We start from the raw sequence: 16,098 nt of genomic DNA, 5'->3' as shown, positions 1-16,098 counted from the left end.
GAGCTATCTGTGTGTGAAAAAGAGACTCCACCCCTCCCAGAAGGTTCTTTCAGGCACCTGGGATCCTCGGTTGACCTCTCCAGTGACTCAGAGAGCCACTTGCCCGAAGAGCCTGCTCAGCCATCACCTCGACAGGAGTTTAGAAGGCGAGCAAACACTTTGAGTCATTATCCTCTCGAATGTCAGAAGTCCCCAGAGCCTCCCGAGGCATCACCAAGTGCTCCACAAAGGAAACTTATGAGGTATCACTCAGTGAGCACAGACACTCCTCATGAGCGAAAGTAAGATTTATTTAAAAGCATCACATTATTTTATAAATAGCTGGGGCATATCTGTGAATCAGGTATGTGGATTACAGGTATGTTCACTGAGCGATAAAGGAATCTGGGCTAAAATGAAAAGACAAACAGAAAAACCTACCCCCAAGTTGGCATGGTGGAAAGAGAACTGGTTCTGTAGTCAGAGAACCTAGGTTCAAATCCTTCTTCTGACCTTTACTAATTGTATGACCTTGGCTAAGTTCCTTAATTTGCCTGGCACTTACTTTCTTCATCTGTAAAATGAGGGCGTTAGACTAGGTGGCCTCTGAAATCCCTTGCAGCTCTACATCTAGGATCTTGTGAAGTGATGGACTATGCTTCTCTATCCATTCTCCCAGGTAAAATGTTACAAAGCAATACTCAAGATTTGCCCATCATTTACCATTGTTAACACTAGAAGAAGGACCAGAATGTAAGAATACCTTGAAAAGACCAAGCCATATTAATCGGTGCAGTATATTTTTTTATGTATAAGGCAAAGAAAACTGAGATAGTAGAATGAAAATTTTTACTTTAAAGTAAAATTATAATACTTTTTTGTATCAATTGATGCACTTCATCCTTCTACTGTTAAAAATGTAAATTGGGAGGAGGCACTTAGGCAGGGAGAGAGGAAAATAGAATGAGTTAGAAAATACCCATTGGTTTTATAATTTTATACTTGTTCCCCTGAGAGATCAAGAGACTTAGCATGCTTTGGTACATACGGGTTGGCCCCATAAAATAAATTAGGTCATTGTTTCTTAATGCCTCATTAGGCAGGGAGATGGATCCTTTATGCTGTGCATGAAAAGCAGTATGAGAGGCAGGCAGAATCAAACAATCCAATGTCGTCGGTCACCTGTGGAGTAGAAAGGAGCATTGCACTGGAAGTGGGAAGGTCTGGGCTTTGCCATTGAACAAGCAGTGAAACCTTGGGCAAGTGGTGTGACCATCTGGTCCTTTCCCATCTTTCCTGTCTTTACACCAAGAGAATTCAACTAAATGAAAGGATCATAGATTTAGAATTTTATGGGAATCTTACAGACATATTATCCAGCCCCCTCATTTTGCATTTAAGGAATCTGAAGTCCAGAGAGCTGAAGTCACCATACAAGTAGTAAGTTGCAGATTCTGGATTTGAACCCAGGTCTTTTGATTCCAGATCCAAATACTGTCCTATCTCTCTTCTCTGCCTTCGTTATTGGGAGGCGGGGATGGAAGAGTTGTCTGCACCACAGCTGGTAATCTCTTAAGGTTCCTTCTGTGTCTAAAATTTTATTATTCTCTCAAGCTTGGTTTATTTTTTCTCTATTAATAAGTCCCTAGGGAGCAGAAAAGGTATCTTTAATTGTTATAAAAGTGAGAAAGCAAAGGAAATGTGGTGGCAGTTCTCCCTGTCCTTCTGAGGTCCTTGTCTGATACTTTGGCCCCAATGATGCCAGTGTCCTAGGATAATCAGTTGAAAGAAGTATCTTGAAAGTCCAGTTAAAAAAAAACCCAAAATATTCCTTGCCTTGTAAAGCAGTGTGAATCAATCAGTCAGTCATTGATGAATGTAAGTATCCACATTACCTTAACTGGTATGAGCAGAAGCACAGACATGGTGCTGAGATATTGATGTATCCATCCTGGGGAATCTATAGAAATCCGATTTATTGACAAAGAATATTTCACTTCACAAGATTTAGCAGTGTGTGAAAGCCTTAACCTTCCCAGCTTCATTTTCATCAGTTCTTGGTGATTTAACTAAATAATCGTAATCATAGAAGGAAAGAGAGTGCTTCAGAAGCTAGTACGTATGTGTAGCCTTGAACAAAACTTTAGGGGGTTTCTTTCCTCCTTTCCCCCAAACCCTACCCATAAATAGCCTCTCCTTCCTTACTGTACCACCCATTTCCTCCCATGTCCACTCTGTTTCTAGCTTTCCCAGTGATTATGGAAACATTCTTGTTGATAGATTTCTAGGTCTCTTGCCAGAACTACTGCTTCCATGCCAGCCCGAGATGGTAGGAACCTTGTACCTTCGCCAGCACATTTTTACCTGGAGTGAAGGCAGTGAAAACAGAGCTCATTCTGCCTTTTGTCCTGCTTGGGAACTCATCTCATTTTGAGTTTGGGTGGGGTAACTTTGGACAAGATGTTCCTCATTTTACAGGGGATTGAGTTTAAAAGCTTTGCTGTTGGTTCATCCATTTCCTAGAAATAAAAATGCAAGGGGCAGCTAGGTGGCGCAGTGAGTAGAGCACTGGCCCTGGGGTCAGGAGGACCTGAGATCAAATCCGGCCTCAGACACTTGACACATATATCAGCTGTGTGACCTTGGGCAAGTCACTTAACCCCAATTGCCCTGCCCCCCCCCCCCCCCCCCCCAAAAAAAAAGAGAATTCAGAAGTGCATGTTACCGTGAGCCTTGGGCCAAAAAACTGAATTTGGGCACAAGTGTGTGTGGTCACCAGTAATGAGTGAAAAAGCCCCTTCAGCAGCTGTGCAAAACTATCAATAAAGCCTGATGACAGGCTTTTTTTCCTACCCAGTTAACAGACTTTTTTGGTAACCCCTTTCTCTTTAAAAACTCCTTTGGAAATGCCAGCTATAGAGGGTGTGTGAAGGTTAGTGAAAAATAATTGATTCATAGATATTGGCATGAAACCACTGACAAGCTGTGTTTAAGCGAGATAGAATCTCACCTGTTTTCTTCATTTTGTGTCTATTTTTTCCTTCCGACATATTCTCTCCCTTTTTCTCTCCCTTCCTCCCATACTTTCCCTCTGTTGACTTGCTGTCTAGCTTGAACCCACCTGTTGATGAGTCTAAGAGCTCCTCAGGTCAGTCTTCGGCTCCTGCTCTCCCACCTCCTCGTCTTAATCCCTCAGCCTCCTCACCAAATTTTTTTAAATACCTAAAACATAATTCAAGTGGAGAACAAAGTGGGAATGCTGTGCCAAAAAGGTGAGAGCACATATGTAATAGTTTCATTGCCTTTGTTTGAATTAAACCTAAAGAGAGGTGATGTGTTGCTAAGTGGAAGAAATGTCCATCTCAGAATTACCAGGAACCATGTTTCTAATTGCATTTCAGTCTGTTATTATGAGTAATTTGTTTTTAATTAAATAGTAGGAAATGATGGAAATGGTCCTCATCTCAAATAGTTTTTTAAAATAGTTTGTCATGTTTTTCCATTCTGCCTAATAATGATGACTTATCGACCTCCTGTCAGACCTGGCATTTATACTTTCTGAGAGACTTCCTGGTATTAGGATGACTTTAATATTTTTCCAGTTAAAAAGACAAATAAATGGGAGATGGGCTGTGGCATGTATTTTATTATTCCATGAACTCTACTTAGTCACAGTTAAATTTTTTCAACTGAAAACTTAAAAAAAAAAATGAGAGCGGTAGAGTATTCGTTTTCTTACTTGTTTTACTCTTGCTGGAATTGAAGCTCAAAGCTTTTCTCTTATTTTGAAGCTTGTATTTTATGCTTTGTGTATTTACATTTCTCTATCCTAAACTCTACTTTTTCAACTGAACTCTTAGCATCTCCTATCGTAATGCCCTGCGGAAAAAACTCCATTCTTCTTCCTCTGTGCCAAATTTTCTAAAATTTTTGGCTCCTGTAGATGAAAATAACACCTCTGACTTTAGGAACGCAAAAAGGTAGGGTTCTATCTATAGCTATCAAGGCTGGATGTTTTAAGCATTTAATGATTGTGTTTTTGAATAAATTCCAAAAGCCATTATGGGGGTAATTATTCTTTGGATATCCTAATGCAGCTGAACCACATTGGTGGCAACTATTTTGTATTTTTCTTTTCACTCCTGGGCTCTTCTGCCACCTTGGCATCATCCCAGTGCGAAGGCCACAGTTTATTCTTGCATTGTTATTATAAAATAGCCTCTAAAGTTGTTCAGCCCTTTAGTAACATCCTTGGACAATGGTTATCTTTCTAAATTACTGAACCATCGCTTTCTTACTAAGTAGTATATCTGGAAATTACATGTGACTGCTCATTTTTTGATGAATGGCAAGTATCTTAGTTCCAATTCAGTAACAGTTCACCTGAGGTTTATTAAGCCCTTGTTTAGGCAAGGTGCTGTACTAAGTTTGCAGGTGCGAAGTCTGGAAAAACAAAATTAAGTTTAATGAGCTTAGAGTGCAATAGAGAGAAGAAGATGGCAGGTATTGGGGTTGGGATACAGGACAAGGTCAAGGTATATGAGACAAGCCTGAGGAAGAAAGCTTCAGGATGAAGAGCTCGATGTTAACCAGGCATTGGAAAGCTTTGTTAGGTGAAGGATTGAGTGCCAGGCATGAGGAAATGTCTGTGTGAATATACATGGAGGAAGCAGAATTTAGGTGAGCTCAGGGAATAGCTAGTAGTAGGCCAGTTTGACTAGACCTTAGAGTTTGTGGAGGGTAGCTGTGGAAGTACAGGACCTAGTATGGTGGCTTGCATAGAGTTAGTGCTTAATAAATGTTTGTTGAATTGAGTCATGTGAAATAAATTTAGACAAGTAAGTTGGAACTAAATTGTGGTAGATTGCCTGTTAATTTGATTGAAGATCTTCCCGGCCCATTAATAGGTCTCAGGTGGAGCCCATTGGGGGATGGACTTGCCTGAGGGGGAAGCTTGCTTGTCGGAAGGCTCACACCTGTTGTTAATTTCTGATTAGGCACTAGGCCAGGGTTGAGATGCCCTCTGGCTCTGAGAAGTATATATGTACTCTGAGGTGAGGTTTTGCTTTGGGGCTCACTCATGGGAAGAATGTTCCTGGGATTTAACCAGATAGGACTCTGGGTAGCTGTTAAGGAGCCCCACCCCCACCCCCTGCTTTGAAAACCCAGATGTTAGTGCTTCTTTCTCTGCTAACTATGTATGTTGGTCAGACAGTTGGATCTGTCTATCTGTGCTAATTTTTCAGAAGTTAGAAGCCCTGTCTGTTGATCTGTGTTATTATTTCTGCCTGTATTTTCTCTGAAGTTCAGGGTGCCAACTTTTCCCCTGAACTAAGTAAACCGTCAATCGCTCTGTCTATTTATCTATATGTTTAAAGTAAGATTATTGACCCCTTTAAAGTTGATTTCCTTTAGAAAAGCAGATCAAAGAACCTGTGCTAGCTGCCCTCCTTTGTGCTGGTGTTACTGGTCTTACACCTCCACAGCAGCTGCCAGTAGCATTGCTCTTAACAATGCTATGCTAAGAAATTTGTTTTTTTCACTTACACAGTAGGAAGATACGAAAGAGTTTTGAGCAAAGGAATGCCATGTTCAGACCTGTACGCTGGGAAAATTATTTCGGTAGCTGAGCAAAAGATGAATTGTAGAGGAAAGAGGCTAGAAGCAGGGAAACAAATTAAACCATTCCAGTAATCCTCCTGGAGAGGTGATGAGGGCTTGCTTGAACTCTGGAATAGAAAAGAATGGCCAAATCTAAGCATTATTATGGTGAGAGAACTGGTGGAATTTGGTAACTGTTGGGATGGGGAAGAGTGAGAGAAGAAAGAAATGATTCCAAGGTTTTAAGCCAGGTTTACTGGGATGATGGTAGTACCATCATCAGAAGTAGGGAAGTTGGAAGGAGTAGGTTTGTGGAAAAAGATGAGTTAAGCTCTGGTCCTGCTAAAGTTAAGATTTCAATAGGATATCTAGGTTGAAATATCTAACAGGTAGATGGAAATACTGGATTAGAGCTCAGGGGACAGGTAGGGGTAAGATATATACAACTTTGGGGTTCACTTGTGTAAAGGTGATATTTGAAACAATAGGAGTAGATGAGATAGTCAGGGGAGAGACTAACACTTATCTGCCTAAGAAGTAAAAATTTAAAACACAATTTATTTCTTCATTTTAAAATGGCTCATGTGGCCATTGTCATAGTTTTAATTCATATGCTATTAAAATATTCATTTAAACATCAAATATTTAAAAGTGCTTCATTCTGTGGCTTTGTCCTAGTTGATTTCCTACCAACAAACAGCTATTTCACAAGTGCACGGTTAACAAAGCATGTTGATGTGACCCACTGGTAGAAAACACAACAAATAGACGTTTTTTTAACTGACTCTCGTGAGCTTTCACTTTTCCAAAATGTCATTGAGAACAGTAAGGCTTAACCATATTTGGTAGTTTTTTGCAATTAAAGTAATTTGGATAACATGAAAAAGAGTCTATAGGAAAGCAGTTCATCATTCCTTTGTTGGCCAATGCCATCATAAACATGCCTTACCTTCAGTGAATCCTGATTAATTTATATATTTACATATATGGGGAATTTATAATTTAGAGGTTTAAAAACCTCTCACAACTTTTTATTTGTAAGACCTCTGTTTAATCGCAAACCAATTATACTATAATTATAGGGACTTTGAATCGAAGACACACCACCATGAGAGTAACATTGAGAGCCCTTTGAAGACCCGGCGGCATTCATGGAGGCAACAGATCTTCCTTCGAGTGGCAACTCCGCAGAAAGGGTGCGATTCTCCTAGTAGATACGAAGGTAAGACCCACCATTAGTGGAAAGGATATATCCTGTTGTTTTGAGTTTAATCTCTAATTAAATATATCTGCTTTCTAGTGTTAAGTATCACATGGAAGCAGGTGAGATCCTTTTCCAAAACCATCCTCAAGTTTTATGTTCCCTTTCTGAGCCTTCAGGAAGTTCAGCAAACATTGAATAAGTATTTATTATCTGAAAAGCATTGTGGGAGAAAGAACCCCTTGACATTTCCTGATGGAGGTTAACAACTCTTAGAGTATGTGTGAAGACTATCCCCTCTCCACTAAAAAGTGACTGATACCTTTGTGGCCTCAGGCATGTTGCTTAACCCTCTTGGGCCTCAGTTTCCTTAATGTTAAATGAGAGGGCAGGACCAGGTCACCTCTGTTCCTTCCAACTCTAGATCTGTGGCACTAATGAATAAAGTCACCTTTGTCTTCTCCCTGAGAGAATTGGCAGCTAACGTAGAGTCATGTCCTGACGTTTCTCTGTTCCCCTTCTGAGGATTAGAAATCAGCAACGTCTCTCCTGACCTCTAAACTTTCCTAATAGCATCAGCTGGTTCTCCGTCCTCATGGACTGAGAGCTGGAAAGGACCTTAGAGGTCATTTAGTCCAATCTCCCTCATTTTATAGATGAAGAAACAGGCTCAGGAGAGGTTAAATGACTTTGCTTAAGGTCACACCAAGTATTAAGTGGCTAAGTCAAGATTAGAACCCAGATCCTCTGACTCCAATTTTAGCATTATCCCCATTATACTATGTTACTTCTCTCCTGATGGCTCTTTGTCCTCCTTGCTGCTCAGATTTCTTTGTTTCTTCATCTTGGCATCATCCCATGCTTCTCAGAGACCTTTCTGAGGCCTATTCCTACACCATATAATTTTCCATGCTAGAGCTAACTGCTTCAAGTAATTCTTTTGTGAGTTCTGGGCATTATCAGCTGTGTCCCATCATTACCTCCTATGTCTATTTTTACAAATAAAGAATATGATGCACATTTGTTGAGTGGGTTTCTCTATTAATGTGAAGACTAACTTTAAGTAAGTAAAGTTCTTGTGATTGGAAGTTAAAATTTATTTATACTTGTTGAGGATGCAAACTTTAGCAACAGGGTATACTCATCATGATTTTGAAATTAGAAATTTGATAATTCCCTCTGTGATGATTCTTTTTGAATTTATGTTTTTAAAATAATTAGAGTAGAACTTTGTTATTATGTATCTGACAACTGGAGGTGATCTAGTACAGTGAAAAAAAACATTTACGGTTGGCTACTTACCATGAGGGCAATGTTGGACAAATCTCTGGACTTCCCTGGGCCTCAGATCCTCATCTATAAAATGGGAGATTGAAAACGGATGGCCTGTAGGTCAAATCACATTGCCCCAAACACATAAGTTGCATATTCTAGAGCGGCTCCATGAACCAGTGGGACATTCACAATATCAGCAGTTCGATGACTTGGTATGACACTGTTGTTCTGTCTTTATGATTATAGCCGCTTAAACATTCTGTGATTCAGTTTCCTCATTTGGAAAATGCGGACAGTCTATCTGTCCTATCTCCCTTATAGGACAATGAAGATGCTAGAGAAAAGAATACTTTTAGAAGGGGGCAGCATCCTTGTTAGCACTGTAGTATTATTAACAACGTTGGTATTCACGTTGGTATTTCCCATAGTGGTGTCTTAAGGATGACTCCACTAGTCTCATTTTCATACATTTAGTTGTATTTATGATAATTTAAAAAATATATGTAATTATTTACATTTGTATTAATTTAGAAAGCTTCTCTCTTCAAGATGGTTTTTAAGGTCTTCGATTGCCAAGAATATCCCATCTACTTTCTCATAGTATCCCACAAACTTATAAACATACTTCTGTTACAGAGTATTTCTAATTATCTGGGTATAGCAGGATGTTTCCTGTCCTACCAGACTTCCAAACTAGTCTTGGAACTCTCAGACACATGTTCCTAAACCTCCACGCTACCCATCTCACTTGGCTAGCATTATAAAGTATAAATGAGACTTTTAGCTGCTGCGTTTTTATTCTTCTGCCCCTTCCCCCTCCAACCCTGACTCTCAACTCTGAACTACCTCCCACTTTCCCAGCCTTTGGAGAAGGAAGTGGGGTGGGGGTGGGAAGAAGAGCTGGAAAGGGGGAGGGGAGGTGGAGAGTGGCCTCCAAAAATACCATTGCTCTAAGTAGTTTAAGTGCCTGGAAGAAGCAACATGTGTTTCCCCAGCAACCAGGTCTGTTCTCCAGCCTTGGCCATTCTTTTAAACTGGTGCTTCTGGCTGCCGGACAAATCTGTGCTGTCTTTTGTCTTCCCTCCACTTGCCCCCCTCTCCTCCCAATTGCTTATTTGTGGAAAAGAAGGTATGAAATTTCAAAACATATCATTCAGAGACAGCTCTTGGAAATAGAAGTGGGTTCCTTCATAGATCACTCTTGGACAAATGCAAAGAAGAGTTGCTTTGTTCCTATTTTGGTTTTTTTGGTTGTTTGCTAGTAAACATTTTAAATGATGCAGGGGAATTGTTTTTTTCCTGTGCATTTCTCATGACTGCTGCATTCTGGACCTGTGGATTCCTTTGGGTAAAATGTCATGCTAAATGACTTCCAGAAATGGAAATCCTCGTGCCCAAATAGTCCCAAGTCTCTTCATATGGAGAATTCTTGTCTTTGGCCCTTCCTATGTTAAATGTAATCCCTTTTGTAAATAAGAGCTTTGTTCCGTGGTCATGGAGTACATCCATCCCTAACTCCAACTATTTCCCTCACAAGCTCATGCTTCGGGACTCCAGGGGATCCGGACGGCAGTGTGTGCCTAATTGAGTACTTCCCATCTCCACCACTGGAAAAACAAAGTGGAAATCCATCCGAGTTTCATCTTCATATGTAGGAAGGGAAGCATACCAATATCTTTGGTATTACTGCTTCTTGCATTAGATTCTGGAGTCGGATGGGACCTCAAAGGACATCTTATCCAAACTGGCCAAATGTTTTCTTTGACACGTCTGACAAAAGTTATTTAGCCTCTCTTTGGCCATGTCCATTGATACAGGATCTTCCTATTTCAGGATGTAAACAGTTTTATTTTGGGACAGTTCTAATTTGATTAGAGAGGCAGTGTAGACTAGGGAAGGGAGGGAGGGAGGAAAGGAGAGAGAAGTGGAGAGGAGAGGGGAAAGTAGGAGAGGAGAAGTTCAAATCCTGCTTTCAACTCTTGATACCTGGGAAGGGGACTTGGCCTCTCATTGCTAAGTTCCTTTCTTAGAACTCTCTGCACCCATGAAATCATTGGGTTAGTCCCTGTCCTTATCTAATCATGCTGAAATCTGTTTTTTCTAACCCCCTCTTAATTCTAGTGCCTTCCCTCTTTTCATTATTCCCCTTTAATCCTGTAAATTGCTTGCTTTGTATATATTTGTTTGTAACTTGTCTCCTCCCTCCTATGGTAAGGTCCTTGAGATCGGTTTTTGCCCCTTTTTGTATCCCCAGGGCTCAGCACAGTGCTCGGCTGTACTGGGCCTTAATAAATCTTCATCTGTTTATTGTAACTACTACCCTGTGATCCTAAATCTCTCCTCCAGCTACACAGATTAAATCTAATCCCTTTTGCAATGAGAGCTCTTCAAACCTTAGTGGTAAATTCTTCAATCACTTCCTTCCCCCTCTTTAAATCTTCTCAAGTTAAAATCTCTAGCTCCTTCATGTGGTCTGTCTTATGCCATGGTTTCTTCCATGGCCTAAAATCTGATTCTCTATAGCTTCCCTCCATTGTTCCTAGTTTTTACCCTCTAGATCTAAGTAGAATAAACCAACACCTTCTCACCCTTTAGCAGCCCCTCAGAGACTTGGAGTTGGGGGAATAGTTTCCAATGGCTACTCTGCATAGATGATTGGATCTGACATCTGTATGTACTTTGCAAAATATTCAAAGTGTTTTCTCATTTGATTGTCATAGCAACCTGGTAAGGTAGCCAGGGCAGGTATGTTGATGATGATCTCTACTGTACCTTGAGGCTCCCAGAGGTTAAGTGATTTGTTCAGAATCACAGGGTTTCTTAAGTAGTCATACTGGAGACATGGAACCTCATTCTATCGCACATGGCCTTTCCAAAGTATTTAAAACAGCCATGAAAATAGGCACTTGCTAGTATGCCTCAAATTTGGGTTTTCATTGTTAAAACATTTATCGCCACAGGAATCCAAAGAAGTATGAGATAGTCTCTGTCCTGAAGGCTACATTAGGGAGCTAGGATTTAGTCATGAAAAGATTTTTAAAAAATCATCATATGAACTGAGCCCAAATCACAATACATCTAATGAAACTGAACATATTGTATTTTTGACTTATTTCTTCTGATCTTATTTCTTGAGGGAATTGGCCTCTTTATATACTTTAGCACTTATTGTTGGCTAGAAGCCTGTTTGGAGACAGGGAGCAGTATGGAGCATATTTTATTGTAGGACTAGGGTATTCAAAGATTTTTTTTTTCCAGTTTATAAAACAAAAAGGTTTAAAAAAAGTAGTTAAAAAAATCTTTAAACCAAAAAAGTAAAGACATCCTTTCCCTCTATTCCACAAAATCAAAGGGGAACAATTTTGGTCTTAATGAAGTAGTTTTCGTTTCGAGGAGGCCAAAATGCAGAGTTCTCTTATTCTAGGAAGAACCCAACACAGTTAAGAATTTATTTGAAATAATTCATATCCTTTTGTGTATTTGCATATTGCATCAAACAGAACTTTCAGACCTTACATCTCTAAGTTTTAAAAACCAAACTTAACCTATATAGATTGATAAGGGCAGTTTAATGATTCAAAGCCCTTTGTATAAGCCAGTAGTCCGTTGAGATACTCTGGTTCAAAGACATTTTGTGTTTACTATTGCTGTGTAAACAGGCCTAATTTGTGCCTGGATTAAATGTCTTGAATGAAATAAGTATTTTTAGCAATGAAAAAATAACAAGAAATTGCTGTTAACGCGTAGCCTAATGAATAGTAGAGGCTTATTTTGAATAGCTATTTGGTATTCTTCTGTTATTGGATTGGGTGAAAACTGTAGATGCTACTGTTGATGTGGTTTCTGATACTGGAAATGGTAAAATGGATTGTTAAAAAACCCCACCCAGTAGGAAGTAAAAAAGGCAGGAAGAAATAAAAGTTAAAGGTCCCCATTTTTATCATTTATTTAGGTGTTCACTGTCGTACTGGATAAATTACTTGGCAGTTCTCTGGGCCTTAGTTTCCTTACGCTGCACTTGAAGAGGTTGGGCCAGGCAATGTTTGTCTATAGAGTCTCTCTATCTGATCTCCCATCTTGACAATTACACCTTCTACACCATTGTGCTTGAAAGAGATTACCACAAGGTGGCACTGTTGCTTGCTCTCATTGTCCTCGTAGTTCCTGTTTTCTTTATATTCCTTCAATTCCTTTGTGTCCTTAGGCTCATATTTCATCTGATCTATTCCCCAGAGCACATCTGAAACTTTTGAAATTGTTAGAAGCTCCACATTTCCTTTTTATCCAATTGAGTTAAGAAGCAGGCAGGATAAGAGATAATGAATGATTTCTCCTGAGATAAAAAAAAGAAATTTCTCTTGATTTTCCTTCCTTTTGACATAATTTCTATGGAGAGTAGGGAGTAGGCTTCCACCTATTTAGGAAACAACAACAAAAAACCCAACCTTCTAATTCGAGATATTTTCCAAAATTCTTAACTTACAAGAGTTTTAGTTAAGACTTAATGTTTTATATTTGATTGCCTGGAATGATAGAAATCAAGAAAACCACAAGGACAAGCAAAGTACCTATTATTTATCTGTTACTTGATTATGTTTATGCCATCACCTAATCTATTCTTAAAATTTTTTTTATTGATGCTTTTTCCCCAGCAGGTAATACTCTTTCCCCAATTACATGTAAAGAGAATTTTTAACATTCATTTTTTATATAACATTTTGAGTTCCAAATTTTCTCCCTCCCTCTTTTCCCCCCTCCCTAAGACACTCAATTTAGTATAGGTTATGCATGTGCGATGATATAAAACATATATCTACTTATGCTTTTTGTCATCCCCTGCCTTTTTGTCCTTTCTGGCTTTCTACAAGTTAATTTAGGAGTTTAAATAATCAGTAAGTCAAATCACACATATTTGAGTACTTCTTCTGTTGGGGATATAGGAAAGTATAAGGTGTGGTTCCTACCCTCTGATGACTGTGTGACCATGAGCTTCATTCAGCTCTCTAGTCTTCTGTTTCTTCGTTTTAAAATATGTGGGGTTTGAACTAGATTATTTCCAAAGTCCATTCGAGATCTGATTTCATGGCTATAGCTGAATTACTCATCCAGGTCAGGAGATAAAACATGATTATATCATGACAAGACAATAGTCAATCACATAGCAGGTTAAATGCCCTGAGGCTTAGTGCTGTGAGAAACTCTAGAGACCACCAAGTCTAACCTTGCCTGGAATATTATTTCAGTAATTTAGAAAGTACATATTAAGCACAAGTTCTGGGTATATCATAATCGGTAAAGGGCTTTCCTCAGAGACAAGATAATTGACGTGTAAGCCCTGTCACTGATACATCCTGTTCCCATCTTATTTAGGTCCTGATCATCACAGGAATGGATTAGACAAAAAAGTTAAGCACTGTCTTAGGCTCCGGAGACACATAGACAAAAGTGAGACAGCCCTTGTCCCCATGGAGCCTTCATTCTATTGAGAGAAACAAGAACACAGATATATATAATATATATAAATATATAATATGTACAAAATTATTTCTGAGTGGGGGCAAGGAGTCTAAGGCTGTGGATGGCAGAGAGTAGGGATTGTTTCTTTCCTTGTATCCCCAGTGGCACCTAGTAGGTAATAAATAATTGTTGGTTGATTGATTCAGGGAATAAAGTGTGTTTTGGCTAGAATGGAAAGGCTGTTTCAAAATGAGGGATAAAATTAGGAAGGCAGGTTGGTAAGAAGATAGCAAGTGTAGGAGTTTAGGCTTTAGAAAAGTGTGAAGAGGAGAGAGAATCATTGAAAATGTTTTAGCTGGGGAGTGATGGTTTGAACGTGGTTGTACAAATAGTTTGGAATTTTTTTCAGCCTGCTGAAATTTTCAGTGGCCTCCAGAATTTGCCTAGTTCTCTCCCACATAGGCAGAATTATACAGCCAAAAGCAATCTAAGAGGCTCAGCATAATGAATTCCTTGACATTGAAAGTTCTTAAGTATTGTAATATGTTACCTTGGGAAAGTGTGGAATGTCCTTCTTAGTAAAGTTTTGAAAATAACCTATTTTCATATATCTGGAATTGTCTGAAAGTTCTGCCTGGCCAGCTAGCCTACTGAAGAGTCACTTGGCCACCTGCCATTGGCACTTCCTGCCTTTCCCCTGCCCCCCACATTCCTGACTGTGAGGGGGATGGTGAAGGCTGGGCTGCTTTAGGCTTCTACACAGTTTCTTCCCAGTGCCCTTTCCCTTTCTGAAAAGGTAGTGAAGGAACAGCAGGGAGACCAACAATTCTGAGGACTAGGAGCTTCAGACAGGGAAAGGATCCCAAGGGTGGGGGGTGGGGGGGGGAGGAGGGGGAAGAAGAGAGAGGGGGGGAGGAGGGGGAAGAAGAGAGAGGGGGGGAGGAGGGGGGAGGAGAGAGGAGAGAGAGAAAGAAGGAGGGAAAGAGGGGGAGAGGGAAGGAGAGAGGAAAAGAGGGGGAAAGAGGGAGGGAAAGAGGGAGAGAGGGGGGAAAGGAGGGAGGGAGAGAAAAAGGGAGAGAGGGAGAGGGATAGAGAAGGAGGGAGAGAGAGAGGGAAGGAGAGAGAGAGAAGGAGGGGGGGAAGGAGGGAGGCAGAAAGAGGAGGGAGAATGAGAATGTGTGTGTGTGTGTGTGTGTGTGTGTGTGTGAGAGAGAGAGAGAGAGTATGAATGAGTGAGTGTATGTGAGGGATTGAAAGACAGAATGTGTGGGTCTTTGTTGTGAGACAGGGAGAAATAGAGAGTGTGTAAGAAGGAAGTGAGGGAGGGAGAAAGAGAGAGAGAATGAGAATATAAAACCTGCCCCGGCCACATTTTTTCCCTTGGACTCTCAGCCTAGTTGTCTAATTCAGACTTGTCCAAAATCTGTCCTATTTTCTCCCCCGCCCTCTTCTTTCCCCTCCTCCTCTTTTTCCCTACCTTTCTCCCCTCGCCCCCATCTCCTCAGCTTCATCCCTTCCCAATCTAGTGGCAAATCCTACTGCTGCCTGAAACTTTGAGGACAGAACCTCCAAGAGAAGTTGATATTCAAATAAATCAACAGATTGAAAATCAGAAACGTATTGGGTTATAGACAGTGAAACAGCAAACAGACCTTTTCTTCTTTTTTAGAGAGAGGAGCTGGCCAAAAGCTGTTGGCAGTGATTTACTAATGAGTTTAACAAGATTTCTTTGACTCTTTTGCCAGTTGTATAGTGAGAGTTTCTATTGGGATGAGAATCAAGATGATTATTATATTGTAGGTATTCTGGAATTAAACATCAAGTTTTACTCCTAAAGCACCATTATTTGACTATTGGAAATTATTTAAGAAGTTGTTTTGATTTTTTTAAAAAAATCAAAATTCTAAACGGATATGTTTTTCTAAGAGTTGAAATTTTACCCAAGAGTTTCAGAGCACTTAGTTTGTAAACTGACTTGAAGTTAGTAAAATGTAAAACATATATTAAAATGAATATTTTGGGTTTGTTCTAGTTTTCTAAGCAGTATAGTCCAAGCTGGTGCATAAAGTTGCTGTCGCAACTGTTAGAGCTGTGAGGAAATTCCAATAAATTCTGAAGTATATTCGTCGGATAAACCCAAAGGGTACATTTGATTCTTTTCTAAGCGGCTATTTTTTTAAAATAAATTTTGTTTTATTATTTCTTATAAATGAAAATATTTGCAGAATAAGTACTAAAAGATTTTTTAAACAGCATTTATGTGAGTGTAAGTACTATAATTATGGGTCTTCATAACCCTGAAAATTATTTATGCTCACAGGCCATGAATTTTGTACTTGAGAGAATAATAGCTTTTCTACCAGAAAGTCCAAGGACTGTGGCATATTTCACGATGGTTTAGTTTGAAAAGTGAAATTAAGGACAATCCTGGCATGGGAGGTTTCATGCTTGCCTAATTCTAAAAATCCTGCTGGCTTATCTTTTGAGGCTTTCTTCAGCACCACAGTCTTGCACAATCTTACCCAGGGAAACATGAAAGTCGGGTACCAGCCAGTTAGTGCCAGGTTAACAAGTAATATGATTGC

The 16,098-nt window shown here is 39.7% G+C and overlaps 1 protein-coding gene across 1 annotated transcript in view; it reads left to right on the top strand.

Moving 5' to 3' along the window:
- TBC1D1 (TBC1 domain family member 1) overlaps nt 1-16,098 on the top strand; it is a 300,647-nt gene that overhangs the window by 165,066 nt on the left and 119,483 nt on the right. Inside the window, exons 11-14 of the mRNA XM_036763075.1 lie at nt 1-281; nt 3,090-3,251; nt 3,840-3,959; nt 6,663-6,802. Coding sequence (XP_036618970.1) covers nt 1-281; nt 3,090-3,251; nt 3,840-3,959; nt 6,663-6,802 — 703 coding nt within the window. The remainder of the gene's footprint in view (nt 282-3,089; nt 3,252-3,839; nt 3,960-6,662; nt 6,803-16,098) is intronic.

This window comes from Trichosurus vulpecula, chromosome 6 (assembly GCF_011100635.1).
Source record: "Trichosurus vulpecula isolate mTriVul1 chromosome 6, mTriVul1.pri, whole genome shotgun sequence".
In the NCBI taxonomy this organism is placed as follows: domain Eukaryota; kingdom Metazoa; phylum Chordata; class Mammalia; order Diprotodontia; family Phalangeridae; genus Trichosurus; species Trichosurus vulpecula.
Note: the sequence above shows the minus strand (reverse complement) of the source record. Positions and strands in the feature narration are given on the sequence as shown.